Raw genomic sequence first — 17,700 nt, forward strand, 5'->3', positions numbered from 1 at the left:
TAAATCAACCTGTGTACATGTTACATTTTCATCTGCAAAAAAATAAAGACATGGATCTAAAACATAGGTCCATAACTCAAAAGTCTATAGAGATCAAGTCAGTGAATAGTTCCAGTGTGAGATAACAGGTGGTAGTAGGGACTCTGGCAAATTGAAAAGGCTATTCCCTGATTAATGGGACCAACTGCCAATTCTCATCTACCAACAACCATGAATTCACGTTTAGCATCACGAATTTTTTCTCTAAAGAAGCCAAAAATTCTTATTTTTATATGAAATGTTGAAATAAATTAATATATTATTAGGGCATACAAAACAACTAAAGACCTATTAGCCATCCATTTATCCATCCATTTGGACATTTTGATCCAAGTGACTTTCTAAAATTCTTTCTAGTTACCTTCCATTATTCAATTATAATGGGATACTCAAACAGAACAGCTAGTTCCAATCCAAACCACACATTCTGTGGTCTAGTCAGTTACTCTTGCTTACAGAAAACATTTTTAATCCACGGCTATAATAATACATACTGAAACTTCTGCAAGTAAACTGACTGAGATCCCTTTTCTTACATGATGAAATTTCTAATTGAAATCATCATGGGTTTACCTCTGATACTATTTACATCTAGAAGGTGAAACAAATAAAAAATGACTCTTCCGTTCTTGTTTGGTTGACCTACCTTCATTTATTTAGATGTAATTATAATATTTAGCCCCTAAAAAATACATCTGTGAAACGTCAGCTTGGGTCTGATCCTGATTTAAAATCCTAGAGCAGGGCAGCCGGAGTGGCTTAGTGGTTTAGCGCCGCCTTCAGCCCAGGGCGTCAAATCCCACGTCAGGCTCCCTGCACGGAGCCTGCTTCTCCATCTGCCTGCGTCTCTGTTCTCTCTCTGTGTCTCTCATAAATAAATAAATAAAGTCTTAAAAAAAATTGACTTTGCACAGAATTGTTTGAACTAAAGTATGGTCTTTATTCTACCGTTTCATGTAACATGTGTTTATGACATAGTATTTATGATTCAGCAATATCCAAGCTGACACTATTTTGTTCCTCACATACAGTGCAGCAACAAATAAAGTGCACCTCTTGATGGATGCCAGTCAGACATGGTGTATTTGAAAAAAACAGTGAGAAAGGTCACTAAATGTAGGAACAAATTAAAACATACTTTTGAGCAATAGGCCCTTCAGGGACTTTCCTTTTCAGTCCATATTTGTCTTAAAAGTCAATGCACACCTTTTAAATATCATGATTCATATCAAATTCTTTATACAATCATGGAAATGTAGTTTTGTGGTTGGAACAACAACAAAAAACTAGAAATTTTAACTCTATTTGTTCTTGCAAGGTTAAAAATAAAATAATAACTGATATTTTGTGAATGAATGTTTTAAGTACCAAGCACTATGCTAAATATATCTATCATTCCAATTAAAACTAACATTAAAAACCTCTGAGATAAGTACTTTTATTATGCTCATATTAAAGATGAGGAAACTGGAGCATAGGAAAAGGCAAAGCAACTTGCCTAACAGTAAATAAAAATTTTTGAAGGCAAAAACCAACTGCACCAAAATAGCCAAGTGTGATTCCCTAGTCCATGCTTTTGATTACTATGTTAGACTGGCAGACAAATTAAGTCAGACAACTTAACTTCTCCAGAAATTTCCTGGTTAATCCAAGGATAAAGATCTTCTTTGCTTTCTCGCTAGATTTGTGATTTGAGTAGGTAAAGTATTGAAGAGACTTGACCAAAATATAGAAATCCAAAAAGAACAACTTTTTATCTTGTGTTGTTCATAGCTACCATAGTACATCATTTCAAAAATAAGGTAGAAGGAAGTAACACCTGACAAATTCAGGTGCAAATTCAGACATCACTGTTTATTATTTCCCCTTTCCTTTGTACAGAACCCAGTGCTGCTCCCACAGATGTCAAGGCTACAAGTGTGTCTGTGTCAGAGATTCTTGTTGCATGGAAACATATTAAAGAGAGTCTAGGAAGACCACAGGGATTTGAGGTATGAATACAATTATTGAAAATAAGCCTTGTTATTTTCACTGCCACTGCATTCTCCTAAAGAAATGGTTTGGTGACACTCCAAAAGAATTATATTCTTTTGAAATTTTTGTTCTGTGGCAAAGAAAGTGAGAAATATACTATTTTACTGACATGTTCATTAGCTGGCTTATTTTTTAGTGTAGTAGTTTCCATATTACCATGTAAATAATTTTTTTAAGGAGATGAAAATAGACCTTCAGATAAAAATCAGGAGCTACAGGTGGATATTTATTGATATCCAACTTGTTGGTGGTTAAAAATGTTTTGTTTTTTTGTGTTTTTTTTTGTTTTTTTTGTTTTTGTTTTTGTTTTTGTTTTTTTGTAGAAGAAATGTTTTTTGTGTATTTCATCCTAATACTTTAATGTATAAAACAAGTTTTCCTATTATACTGTCTGGGCAGATCTTACCTCTTATGCTGACTTCTCTAAATTTACTTGGACTTGGTGATCTATATCTATTTATTCAAATCACTTTTTGTCCTTTAAATTTTGATATTTGCAAACACAGTTATGCCAGCCTTATAATGGTAAAAATTTCATAACATTGCAATGACTTCAATGAAATTTTGGCCTCCACATGAACTAGAGCCTTATAAGTAGTCTATGAACTTGAATATTCCATAAATTCTGATCCCTACTTTATGTTTTAACCAGTAAGGGATACGATTTAGGGGGATAATTTCTAAAAGACAAAAAATAATTAGCATCCAACCCAAGATCTTAGGTCCCTTTAAACTTAAATAGTGACTAAATATAGGATTTGTACACCAGCATGGTTTCAGACTGAAAACACATTTTTTAATTCTACTTGAGGCTTTAAATAATGCTTGAGAAATATTTGATTAATATGCTGCTAGCGTTAGATAATGGTTTCTATGATAAAGAATTCACACAATCATTCTTAAAAGTTACAGGAAGGACCATTTTTGAAACTATTATCTATGCAATGTCATGAATTTATTTTTTATAATATTGCTTCAATGTATTATTTGGGAGTCATATTTCAGTATCTTATTATGATTGGATATTTATTTAATTAATATCTCCTTGTTTCCCTATCCATGCCACAGGACCGTATCTATTCACCAATGAATCTCAGCAACCAGTAGTACTTGGCCCATGACAGCTACAATAAATATTTGTTGAATGAATGAATATCTATGCTTCACAATCAGCCCCTTTTAATATCACTATGGAAGACATTGGGGTAGCCTACCCTGCTCTCCTTCAGTGGGCCAGTTACACATCCCCCCAGCTTCTGCAAGTGTTGGCTGCTAATGGTTTCAGTTTCTCCTTTGGAGAATTCACTGAGGGGTGCTGCTTTACCTGAAAAATTTCCTTCCCACAAATAGGCAATCCAAAGCCAATGACTGACTGACACTGGTCCCTTGACTAAAAAGAGAAAATAACTTTATGGTGCATTTTACAATGCAGAGCCTTTGCTGTGTGCATCAGGACAAGGCTGGATTGATTACCTGAGACCAGGTAATTAATCCAGATAATCAATTGCTCAGCTCCCTCTCTTTCCTCATCCTCCTCTCCTCCTTTCTTTAAAGGTTTGCCTGCAAGCACTTTCAAAATAAATCATATGCACTCAAGTCTCTGTCTCAATCTCTGTTTCTGGAGACCCCAACCTAAAACAACTACATAAGTATAGACTAACCTAGACTTCTGAATCAAAACATCTGGTGTGCATACTTTTAGAAGGGCACAAAGTGTATCTTTGGTGAACAAAGGAGCAAGGGATCCAGGTTTCCACAATTCAGAGTGGTATTTCTCTCACACAGCCAGTCACTCTCTTTTTTTTTTTTTTTCTACATGACATCCACATTCCCACTGTGACTCACAGTATAATAATAACTCTCTTGGAGGTCCTGCAAACATCACATAAGATTTAAATTTGTGCACAATTATTCTTTTTCTAAATATAAATCATTCATTCATTAACTCAACAAATATTTTTTGAAGAATCACTAAGTATCTTTCAAACTTTAAACTAGATGGTAGGGATAAAACAATGAGCAAAATGATGTCTGTCCTCATGAAGCTCATATTGAAGTAGGAAAGGCAAATAATAGACAAATCAACAAATCAATGTGTGATATGATTTCAATTATAATAAATACTATGTAGAAAAATAAAATTGAATAAGAAGGTAGAGAGTGGAAGTGTGCTATTTATAAAGATTTGAAAAGTCACCCTTTCTGAGATTATGACATTTGAATTGCAATGTAACCAAATGACAGAGAAAGAGGTAGAGACAAGGCAAACTCAAAGTCTCTAAAGTAACAGTATGCTGGCCTGTTCAAAGAACAGGAAGGCAGTGATTTGCATGAGATAGCAGTGAAGAACAGGGAGGGGGTAGCAAAATGTTAGAAAGAGCACCAAGACAAGGACCAGATTATATGGAGTATTGTGAATCACAGAAAGGAGTCTGGATTTTATCCCAAGTATAAGGAGAAGGAATTAAAAGATTTTTGAACAGGAAGAGTCAAGTCAGTATCTGATATATTTTAAAAGCCTCTCTTAGTCTAAGAGGTAGAGAATAGATTCTAGACAAGATATCAGGGAGAACAGAGAAAGGTAGTTGTTCCAACCTAGGTGACAATGAAATTGCTTTTTTTAAAAAAAAAAATATTTATTTATTTTAGAGAGAGGGAGAGGGAGAGAATGGGGGCAGGGATAGAGGCAGAGGGAGAGGGAGAGAAACTCAAGTAGACTCCTTGCTGAGTACAGAGCCTGATGCAGGGCTCAATCCCACAACCCATGAGATTACAACCTGAGTTGAAATCACAAGTTGGATACTTAACCAACTGAGCCACCCAAGCACCCCAAACAATGAAGTTGCTTTTGACTGGAACAGTCACAATGAAACTGAAGGGAAGTGGACTTTTTAAAATATATTTTATATAGATGTATATTTTATATACATTAAAATATATTTTATATAGGTGTATATTTTATATAGATGAATTTATTGAAAATGAATTCAGTATGAACTAAGAAAAGGAAAGGAATAAAAAATATTTCCAGAGTTTTTGACCCAAGAAACTAAGTGAATAGCATGTCATTCACATAAGATGACAGAGAAAGAAGAGTGGGTGTTAGTAAAAAACAAATCTTGGATTCTGGTTTAAGTGTGTTTTAATTCTATGAGACTTTTATTTCACAAAAGACTTATCAAGAGATCTAATGCCAAGAGAAAAGGTAGAGATGGAGATTTAACTACAAGGAATCATCAGTATATAAATGGTTTTTATGTATATATTGGCTGAGATCACTGATGTTGATAAAGAAGATGTTTCAGAATTGATGCCTGACCATTTGGAACTCAATAAAGAAAGACAGCCTGGCCAACAAAACTAAGGGAGGATTTCTGAAGAAATTCAGAAGCTAGGAGAAAAATTGTTCTACTGAGTGAAATTCTGCAGAAAAATTCAGAAAGATGAGGCTTGTGATTGCAAAATGGATATGGGAATGCAGAGTACCTAGTGACTTTGGTGAGAGTTTTATGGAATGCTATGACCAAGGCTTGACTAGAGATCAAAAGCAAGACCATTAAGGAGTAATATTCAAAAGTGTCAGAGCACAACATTTTTGCCAAATATATGTCATTTAAAGTGGATATGTATCCAAAAAATGGGAATATCCCTAAGAATAGAATGTTAATAGGAACCAAATTCTGGAATAATCATCACAATGACTGCATTTTAAATTCACATAAATTAACAAAAATCCTGACAACTATTTTTACTTAGAAACACAAAATCCAAGACACAGCAACATTTATACTATTTTATAGTGCCTTATAAATTGTTTTTAAGAATATGGCATCTTGTCAAGTCAAAAAACCTACAATAGATAAGCAAAAAATAGAAATCTAAGCATAACACTAAAAAACCCTCTCAAACCACAAACAAAGGAACAGAGAAGAACTGCATAAACAACCAGAAAACAATTAACAAAGTACCAATAGGTACATACCTCTCAATAGTTACTTTAAATGTGAATGGCAGATGGAAAAGTAGGGTGTATAGTAAAAAAAAGTACTAGGCTAAAATTCTGTATTCCTTACTGTTATGATTTCTAATTTCATCATCTACCATCTACCATTTACCATCCTACTATATGCTGTCCAGGCTGGTTAAAAATACATAATCTTTTTAAAAAACCTGAAATTTTGGGACACCTGAATGGCTCAGAGGTTGGGCATCTGCCTTTGGCTGAGGGCGTGATCCCGGGGTCTAGGATCAAGTCCCCTATCAGGCTCCCTGCATGGAGCCTGCTTCTCCATCTGCCTGTGCCTCTGCCTCTTTCTCTGTGCCTCTCATGAATAAATAGAGTCTTAAAAAAAAAAAAAGGTGAATGGACTAAATGCTCCAGTGAAAAGGATTGAAAAAAGTAAGAACCATCTATACACTACCTACACAGACTCACTTCAGAGCTAAGGATACATGCAGATTAAAAGAGAAGGGCTGAAAAACTAAATACTATGTAAATTGGAGCAAAAAGAAAAATGGGGTAGCAGAGCTTCTATCAGACAATATAGACTTTAAAACAAGAGACAAAAAAGAACACTACATAATGATAAAGGGAACAATCTAACAAAAGAATATAACAATTATAAATATTTATGCACCCAACACAGAAGGACTTAAATACATAAAGCAGCAATTAACAGACATAAAAGAAAAAAGTGACAGTAATAATATAATAGTAGGGGACTTTAACAGCCCATGTACATCAATGGATAGATCATCTCGATAGGAAATCAATAAGGAAACAGCAACTCTAAATGACACATTGTGCCAAATGGATCTAACAAATATATTCAGAACACTCTATCCCAAAACAGAAGAGATGCATATTATCAAGTATACATGGAGCATTTTCTAGAATATATCATGTTAAACCACAAAAGAAGTCTCAATAAGTTCAAAAACATTGAAATTATATCATGCGTCTTTTTTGACCACAACACAAGAAATCACAAGAAAAAATCTGGAAAGAACTCAAATACATGGAGGTTAAATTACATGCAACTAAATAATGAATTGGTCAGCCAAGAAATCAACATGGAAATCAAAAAACACATGGAGACAAATAAAAATAAACACACAGGGAATCAAAATCTTTGGGATGCAGTAAAAACTGTTCTAAGAGGGAAGATTATAGCAATACAGAATACAAGAGAATTCTCCAACAACCTAAACTTACACTCAAAGAGCAAGAAAAAGAACAAAGCCCCAAGGCAGTATAGAAAGGAAATAATAAAAATTAAGGGAAAACGTCATCTTGTAACTATATATATATATATATATATATATATATATATATATTCTCACATACATACATACACACACACGTATATAATTAAATGTATACTTTTTTATAATCAGAAAAAGAAAACTTTATATAATTCAGTGGCCAAAGGCAACATCAACAATTATTTCAGGTAATATATGGTCAGCAAAAACTATTTTATATTTATACTATTTCTTAACTGGATAGTTGAATGTAGGTTTAAAAATAAATGTGGTATAAATAAGGCTTATCAGCATCTCTGCCTCTCTCTCTTTTCTGCACTCTTAAACCCTTTAAGGAGAGATCTACCTCTGTCCTTAGCCTTATCTACCCTAGGACTTACTCTTTTTTTTTCTTTTTTTGCTTACTAAAAGATCTCACTGATTAAATATTAGTATAATATAGTAACCTACTAAAGTTTAATACTTTATCTCACTACTACCTCCCTTCTCTATTCTATCCCAACCACAATCCTAGCTGAATTTACTAGTGGTAGAACTCTGAAGTATTTTTCTGTCACCAAACTCATGGAGTTGGTTTCAGTTTTTAGGTACCTACTATATCAGTTCTACCAATCATTTTCTATCCATAATTATAACTTTACCTGCAGTATTTGAGAGTTAGTTACTATAAAGGCATTAACTTTGTGCCATTTTGAAAATAGCGGAGACTATGTTTTCAGCCACCTCTGTTGTTTTCCCTGAATTAAAATGTGTGAATAAGATTGAAAAAACTCTGATCTTATGAATGTTGAGTCCTAATGCGAGAAGACAAAAAAAGGAAGGAAGGAAGGAAGGAAGGAAGGAAGGAAGGAAGGAAGGAAGGAAGGAAAGAATGAAGGAAGGAAGGAAGGAAGGAAGGAAGGAAGGAAAAACAAACAAGTAAAGTAAACTTAAATAGCAATACATATAGAAGTTTAAAGGTAGAACACACTTGGTTCCTTTAGGGAATCTTAGTGAACAATGGTATGAATAGAATTAAAAGTAAAAAGTTAGTTAGAAAGCAGAGATAAGATTATGTAGGGATATATAGATTACAGAGTTTTCATTTTCTTTCAAATGCAATGAAAAACCATTGTGGCATTTTAAAGAGAGTAGTGTGACAAGGTTGGATTTACATTTTTTAAGACATCACTTTGGATATTCTTATGTGAAAAATGAAAGGAAGAAGGAAGAAAAGTCAGGTGTAGAAGTTAGGAGGTTTTTGCAATCATCCAAGTAAGAAATCATGGTGACTTAGACTAAGGTCATAGCAATGGAATAAGAGAGAAATAAATATATTTCAGACACAGCGCTGATAAGATTTGCTGACTTATCAGATATGGAGAGAAGAGAAATGATTTCTACATCATGAGTTTGGTCAAAGGAATGAATGGCAGTGCCATTTTAAAAAAAGAAGAAGGGAGGCCTGGGTGGCTCAGTGGTTGAGCATCTACCTTTGACTCAGGGCATGATCCCAAGGTCCTGGGATGGAGTCCTGCATCAGGCTCCCCCACAGGATGTCTACTCCCTCTGCCTATGTCTCTGCCTCTCTCTATGTGTCTTTCACGAATAAATAAATAAAATCTTTAAAAAATAATAATTTTTAAAAAAGAATAAGAAACTGGACAACTGGACTAAGAACAGATCTGAAGGTGGGAAATTAAGAATTCTGTTTTGGCTAACTAAAATTTAAGACACCTGTTAGAAATGTAGGGAGATAAGTCAAGTAGAAAACAGGATATATGAGTTTGGAGTCTAAGGGATCAGGGTGAAAACATTACCACTCCAAAGCAGCAGTCATAGAGGAAGTATTTAAAGACATGCTTCTAGATGAAATCACCTAAAGTAAAAAGGAAATAAACTGATAGGAGAGGGAGTGAGAAGGAGCTAATCTATGTCCTGGCACACTTCACACTTAGAAATATAGCTGGGAAGGAAGGGAGATGGCAGAGTAGGAGGATCCCAAGTTCACTTCATCCCATGGACACCCCAAGGTAACAACTAACTTTGACAATAATCTAAAGACTGGCAGAACAGACCATCCACAGCTAATCTGTGAAGACCACATCTGAAAGATGAGAAGTGTTGAAGACACAGTTGGGAACCAAAGCTGCAGTGCTGGCCAAGCACAAAGAAGAGGGAGGTCACAAGTGTGGAGAAGCAAGAGGACAGACCTCACCCCAGGCAAACCAGCCTGGGGGACTTGCACAGGGAAGATAAGCTCCCATGTCATTTGACTTTTAAAAACCAGTGAGACTTCACACCAAGAGCTTAAAAAACCAGTGGCCTTAACTCCTGAACAGCTAGAATATGATAGGAAAGTCCACACCCTTAACAAGCCAGCATACTAAATAGCTCAGCCTCAGACACAGCACAAAATCGCCAGTTTGAAAAGTGCCTGGGATATATGTGAAGATTTATTGACTAACCTTAGAACATGTGCAGGAGGATCAGGAACTGCAGGAGATGTTTTCAGGAACAAAAGTCTAGTATTTTTTCTCCCCCTCTCCCAGTCTAGGTAGCCAGACACTTGCAAGGACCAGTGCTAACATTCTCCAATTACCTTGTTAACACCACATGCCCTCTCCTTGCCCAGTGTCCCTGGTGGAGCCACCCCCATCCTGTTCCATCATTCCCAGCAGGTAGCCCTGGCCTGGAAGACACCACTCCAAAGTAACTCCCTCTGCTGAGGGAGGGTAACCCACACACCAGCATGCTGGCAGTTCTTACAGCTGAACCTCCTAGCTGGCTCTGCAGGGTGTAAGCCCTGTCTTTTGGTACCCACCTGCAGCTGTGGCAAAGAGGCTAATTGCAAAGATTTAGGTAGACTGATAACTCTACTCACCAAGATCCTGAAGCAGCTGCATGCCAAGCCTCTTAACAGATTGTGTAGCAAACTCTGCCCAGTGTGTCCACAACAGATAATTTTGGCTCAGCCACAGAAGCTCACACAGGAGAAACCTCTGGAACATTGGATTCTGGTGACCATGTGGAATTGCACCATATTTGGGGGATATATATCCCCCAAATATACAAATGGGATATATTTCACTACAGGACCTCTTCTACACAGGCTACAACTTTCAAGACGTAACTGATCTACCTAGTACATAAAAACAAACATAAAAAGTTAGACAAAATAAGTAGAGAGAGGAATATGCTCCAAATGAAAGAAGAAAACCAAATCACAGTAAAAGAGCTAAATGAAATAAAGATAAGCAATAAAAAATTCAAGGTAATGGTCTTAAAGATGCTTACTGAACTTAAGAAAAAAAAAAGAGCAGAAGGTCTCAGTGAGAATAACACATAGAAAATATAAAAAAGAACTAGCAGAGCTGAAGAACTAAAAAACTAAAATGAAAAATACACTAGAGGGAATCAAGAGCAGATTAGAGGATGCAGAACAATGGATCAGTGATCTAGAAGACAGAGCAATGGAATGCACCCAAGCTACATGGAAAAAAAAAAGTTAAAAATAAAAATAAGAGAATTCTGCAACACCATCAAACATAATAATATTCACATTATCGAGATCTCAGAAGAAGGAGTGAGAGAGAAAGGGGAAGAAAACTTATTTGAAGAAACATTAGCTGCAAATGTCCCTAATCTAGGGAAAGAAAAGGGCATCTAGTTATAGGAAGCACACAGAGCTCCTAACAAGAAGAACCTAAAGAGGCCCACACTAAGACATGTAATTATTAAACTAGCAAAAAATAATTATAAAAAGATCATTTAAAAGCAACAAGGAGAAAGAAAACAGTTACATACAAGTGAAATGTCATAAGGCTATCAGCTGATTTTTCAGCAGAAATTTCAGGCCACACTGGGGTGATATATTCAAAGTTCTGAAAGGAAAAAAAATCTACCATCAAGAATATGCTACACAGCAAGATTATCATTCAGTATAGTCAAGATAAAGTTTCCCACACAAACAAAATACAGTAAAGATAGTAGATTAATATTTAAAAGCCAGTATGGAAGTTAAAACACAAAAGTAATAAATCATATCTACACAAATTAGTAAGGGATGTATAAGATAAAAAAATATGTAAAATATGATATCATATACATAAAACATGGAGAGAGGAGTAAAAATTTAGTGCTTTTATAATTTGTTCTTAATTGACTATCAACCTAATATGGACTGCTGTATACATAAAACATCATGTTAGAACACAATGGCAACCACAAATCAAAAACCTATAATAGATACACAAAAAATAAACAGAAAGGAGTCCAACACTAAAGAAAGCCATCAAACCAAAAGAGAAGACACTAAGAGAGGAAGGAACAAACAATAACTGCAAAAAAAAAAAAAAAAGAAAAAAAACAGAAAACAATTAACAAAGTACCAATAAGTACATATTTCTCAGTCATTACTTTAAATCTGAACAGACTAAATGCTCCAAATCAAAAGACACAGTGTGACTTAAGAGATTTAAAAAAAAATTCACTTATATGCTGCATAAAAGAGATTCACTTCAGACCTAAAGACACATACAGATTAAAAGGGAGGAAAACACATATCCCATACAAATGGAAGCAAAAGAAAGATGGGGTAACAATACTTCTATCAGACAAAATAGACTTTAAAACAAAGATTGTAGTATTAGACCCAGAAAGGCATTACAAAATGATAAAGGCTTCAATCCATCAAGAGAATATAACAATTGTAAATACCTACACATCTAACATAGGAACAACTAAATACATCTAGCACATATTAACAAACATAAAGGGAGAAATTGACAGTAATACAATAATAGAAGAGACTTTAACATCTCATGTACACCAATGGATAGATCATCCGGACAGAAAATCAACAAGGAACTAGGGGCTTTGAAAAACACTTTAGACTAGATAGATCTAACAGATGTATACAGAGCATCCCAAGCCAATATAGCACAATACACACTCTTCGCAAGTGCACATGGGATATACTCTAGGATAGATCAACTGTTAGGCTGCAAAAACAAATCTCAGTCCATTTAAGAAGATTGAAATCCTATCAAGCATCTTTTCTGACCACAACTGTATGAAACTATAATCAATTACAAGAAAAAAATTAAAAAACACAAATATATGAAGGCTAAACAATGTGTCAATTAAGAAATGAAAGAGAACATTTTAAAATACATTGAGACAAATAAAAGTGAAAACACAATGATCTTAAATCTTTGAAACATCACAAATCTTTGAGACATCCTCTATTCTATGAGGAAGGTTTAGAGTGATACACAACTATCTCAAGAAACATGAAAACTCTCAAATAAACAACTTAACCTTACACCTAAAGGGGCTAGAAAAGAACTAAGCCCAAAGTTAGTAAAAGGAAGGACAAAATAAATGTTAGAATGTGAAATAAGTGAAATCGAGTTTAAAAAATAATAGAAAATATCAATGAACTGAAAGCTGGGTATTTGAAAAGACAAACAAACTGACTGATAAGCCACTACGCAGACTCATCAAAGAAAGAAGAAAGATGATCAAATACATAAAATCAGAAATAAAGGAGGGAAAGTAACAGCCAATATTACAGAAATACAACGAATTGAAAAAGAATATTATGAAAAATATGCCAACAAATTAGAAAAACAAAAACAAAACAAAAACAAAAACAAACAAACAAAAAAAGATGAATTCCTAGAGACATACAATCTTCCAAACTTAAATAAGGAAGAAATATAGAAATTCGAACAGACCTATTATTAGTAATGGAATTGAATCAATAATCAAAATACTCCCAACAAACAAAAGTCCAGGACCAGATGACTCCATAGGTGAATTCTACTAAACGGTGAAAGAAGAGTTAAGACCTATACTTCTCAAACTATTACAAAAACCAGAAGAGGAAAAAAAAAAAAAAACTTCCAAATCCATTCTATTCAGTTGACATTGCCCTGACATTAAAATCAAAGACACTACAAAAAAAAAAAAATTGGTTTTGAAAAACTACAGGCCAATATCTCTGATGAACATAGATGGAAAACTCCCAAATATTAGCAAAGCAAATTCAAAAATACATTTTAAAAAGTAATTCATCATAATCAAGTGGGATTTATTTCAGGGTTATAAGAGTGGTTTGATATAAGCAAATCAATCAGTGCAATACATCACATTAACAAAAGGAAGAATAAAAAACCTAGGATCACCTCAACAGATGCAGATAAAGCATTTGACAAAACACAACAACCATTCATGATAAAAACTCAATAAAGTAGGTTTAAAGGGAATATAGCGCAACATAATAAAGACTATCTATGACAAACTCAGAGCTAATATCATACTCAATGGTAAAAAACTGAAAGCTTTTCCTCTAAGATCAGGAGCAAGACAAAGATATCCACTCTCATCAATTTTATTCAGCAGAGTACTGGATGTCCTAGCTATGGCAATCACATAAGAAAAAGAAATAAAGGTCATCCAAATTGATAAGGAATGAGTAAAACTGTCACTATTTGCAGATATAACACTACATATAGAAAAATCAAAAGCTACCAAAAAACTATTAGAAGTAAATATATGAATTCAGTAAAGTTGCAGGATACAAAATTAACGTACATAAGTCTGTTGTACTTCTATACACTAATAATGAAGCAACAGAGAGATAAATTAAGGAAACAATGTCACAATTGCACCAAACTAATAAAATGCCTTGGAGTAAATTTAGCCAGAGGTGAAAGACCTATACTCTGAAAACTATAGAACACTGATAAAAGAAATTGAAGACAACACAAACAAATGGGAAGTTACACCATGTTCATGGATTGGGAGAATTTATATCATCAAAATGTAATCTACTAATTTTATGCAATCCCTATTAAAATATCAACAATTTTTTTACAGAATTAGAACAAATAATCTCAAAAATTATTTGGAGCCACAGAAGACTTTATATAGCTAAAACAATATTGAGAAAGAAGTACAAAGCTGAAGATATAACATTCCCAGATTTCAAAGTATACTACAAGGCTATTATAATAAAAAGAGAACATTACTGACATAAAAATAGACAAATAGATCAATCAAATAGGATAGAAAACCTAGAAGTAAGCCCACACATAAATGGTTAATAAATCTACAACAAAAGAGGCAAGAATAAATGTGGGAAAAGACAGAAAACTGGACAACTACATGTAATATAATGAAACCAGATCACTTTCTTAACCACACACAGAAATAAACTCAAAATGGATTAAAGACCTAAATGTGAGACCTGAAACCATAAAACTGCTCAAAGAAAAACATAGGTGGTAATCTCTTGGATATCACCCTTAGCAACATATTTATAGATATGTCTCCTTAGGAGAGGGAAACAAAAGCAAAAATAAACTGTTAGGATTAAACCAAAATAAAAAGCTCTCCACAGCAGAGGAAACCATCAACAAAATAAAAATGAAATCTAATGAGTGGGAAAAGATGTTTGTAAATGACATTCCTAATAAGAGGTTAATATCCAAAATATATAAAGACTTTACTCAACACACACCCTTAATTTCATTTAAATATGGGCAGAGGACCTGAATAGACATTTCTCCAAAGAAGACTTCCAGATGGCCAACAGACACATGAAAAGATGCTCACCACTCATCTTCAGGGAAACACAAATCAAAGCCATAATGAGATATCACTTCACACCTGACAGATGGCTAGTATCAAAAAGATAAGAAATAATGTGTTATTGAGGATGTGGGAAAAAGAGAACCCTTATGCACTGTTCATGAGAATGTAAATTGGTGCAATCACTGTGGAAAGTAGTATGGAGGTTTCTCAAAATTTAAAAACAGAAATAACTATATGATCTGAGAGTTCCACTTCTGGGTATTTACCCAAAGAAAACAAAAACACTTTTGAAAAAAATATATGAAATCTTAATGAAATATTACTCAGCTATAAAAATAGAGAATGAGATCTTGCCATTTGTGACAACATGAACGGACTTAGAGAGTATTAAGTGAAATGAGTAAGACAGAGAAAGACAAATATAGTAAGATTTCCTTTATATTGTGGAATTTAAAAAACAAAGCAAATTAACAAAGAAAAAATTAAGCCAACTCTTAAATACAGAAAACAAACTAGTGGTCGCCAGAGGGTTAGAAGGATGAGTGAAATAAATAGATCATGGAGATTAATAAGCACAAACTTCCAATGATAAAATAAATAAGTCGTGGTGATGAAAAGTACAACATAAAGAATATATAAAAATTATTGTAATGATGTTGTTTATGAGAAATGGTGACTATTCATCATGGTGAGAATTGAATAATGTATAGAATTGTTGAATCAATCAATATATATTGTACACCTGAAACTAATATAGCATTGTATGTCAGTTATACTTCAATATTATAAAGTAAGTAAATAAATAGATAAAACAAAATTTAACTGAAGAGGAAAGTCAGCAAGGAGATTGGCAAGGAGACATCAGTTTAGGAGAAGTGTTATAGTTGTCAAAGAAATTGAAAAAGCTGATTAAAACAAACAAAGTGCCTGAATTCAGAGCTCTCAATTCAGCAACATCTTTATTCGCTGTGGAATCATCTAAGTCTTATCAAGATACCAAGATGTTTTGATATATGTGAAAATCACACTGCTCCAATGTTGGTATCAAAATAGTTTTAAGACAATACCTGACTATGTTTTTGCACTACTCAAAGATTTTAATAAGTGAGTCTAAATAATTACTGTAGAAAACTATTTTCACCCTCAGACAAAAGCAGCCAAAAGAAGTCAAGATGAAGCTTTTATATGGGAAATTTCCTTTGATATTTCAAGAAAAACAGAGGAGATAAGTAAGAAATAGGAAATCATTTCTGAAGTCACGTGCACAGATTTAGTTCCTTCTAGAATATGGTTCCTGTCAAGTACATTCTTACCTACAATTTTAATATTGATGAACTGTATCTCTAGAATACATCTAATGGTAATGCTTCAATGCATTTTCCTTAATAAATAATCAAACCTAAACCTGTAGATGGCTTAAATGACTCTAAGCCTTTGTATTTTCTCTTATAGTAATTACGGGGGTCTATGCCTGAGCCCGGGTCATTTAGAGACCTCACCACAGGCAGTAAAGGCCTGAAGGCTCTTAAATCTTTTCTTGATCTCCCTGACTCAAATCCTTGCCTAGTTCTCACTCTGACTTCGCCTCAGTTGACTTGCTCCTGACTGTGACCTACAATGGCAGTCAAATTTGGATCTGGAATCCCTGATCTGTCTGTAGGTTTCATCTGAGTCTCATTTATTGAATCACCTAATATTTATTGAATGACTATATTTTGGTGAAATGTGTAGAGTAAGACAACAAGTAAAAATAGACAGAGTCCCTGCCCTTAGAAGTTTGCAGTCTAGCAAGGGTGATTCTATTTATTTTGGTTTTGTTTTTTGCTGTTGATTTTTTTAATCGTAACCTAAGGTCTTGACCTCACTCCTTGTTGCTCCTTTTGCTTGATGACTTAATCTTTACATTTTTTCCCCTGATGTACCTAGTGCTACAGAGCACCTCTAAGAATTTCAGTAGAGGGTTCCCCCAATACCATCTGTTAATAATCAACTCACATTTGGCATTTTTGCTTTTTAAGATTTTTTATTATTCTTCTTCATGGGAGACACAGAGAGAAAGGCAGAGACAGGCAGAGGGAGAACCAGGCTCCCGATGCAGGACTCCATCCCAGGACCCAGGGATCACGACCTGAGCCAAAGGCAAACGCTCAACCACTGAGCCACCTAGGTGCCAGCATTTTTGCCTTTTACAAGCATTTTTACCTCAGTTATGTTCATCTGCAATGAACTTAACACTTTCAAATCATTAAGCATTTAATCAATTTAAACTAATTTTTGTTATTAAATTTACTAATTCCCTTATTTACTAGAATGGTCACACCAATTGAAATGGTAGGAATAGCTATGCATAAAAATAGGGACAGAATGATGACATACCCTAGCCCACCAGAAAGAGACTCTAATTAATGGTAAAGGGCTTCAGGATATTTTAGTAATACTTTCCCTTTCATTTCTAAGTGAGTCACCCATGGGCCTTTCTAAATGTCACAATTAGGCTAGATAGGACTCTGCTATTGAAAGAAAACAGGTGGTCTTTTCTTTTCAACAAGCTTTTATGACTGCCTTCTGTAAGCCTGGCATTACCTTACAAAAAATGACCATCTGAGGAAATAAGAATGAATGTGAAATCATGAATGTAAGCACTAATCCCTCTAATCGTATTTTACAAATATTTGAACAACTTTGTTGACATTCTCCTAGAACCACCAATTAGGAACTTTGGTTAACTACATGGAAGTGGCTTCAGATTTCATGGCTATATAGACTAAATGTAAAAAGCAC

At 34.2% G+C, this 17,700-nt stretch overlaps 1 protein-coding gene across 1 annotated transcript in view; it reads left to right on the forward strand.

Moving 5' to 3' along the window:
* CNTN5 (contactin 5) overlaps positions 1-17,700 on the forward strand; it is a 497,758-nt gene that overhangs the window by 452,300 nt on the left and 27,758 nt on the right. The window contains exon 19 of the mRNA XM_041729931.1: positions 1,921-2,030. Coding sequence (XP_041585865.1) covers positions 1,921-2,030 — 110 coding nt within the window. The remainder of the gene's footprint in view (positions 1-1,920; positions 2,031-17,700) is intronic.

Source organism: Vulpes lagopus, chromosome 15, assembly GCF_018345385.1.
Source record: "Vulpes lagopus strain Blue_001 chromosome 15, ASM1834538v1, whole genome shotgun sequence".
In the NCBI taxonomy this organism is placed as follows: Eukaryota; Metazoa; Chordata; class Mammalia; order Carnivora; family Canidae; genus Vulpes; species Vulpes lagopus.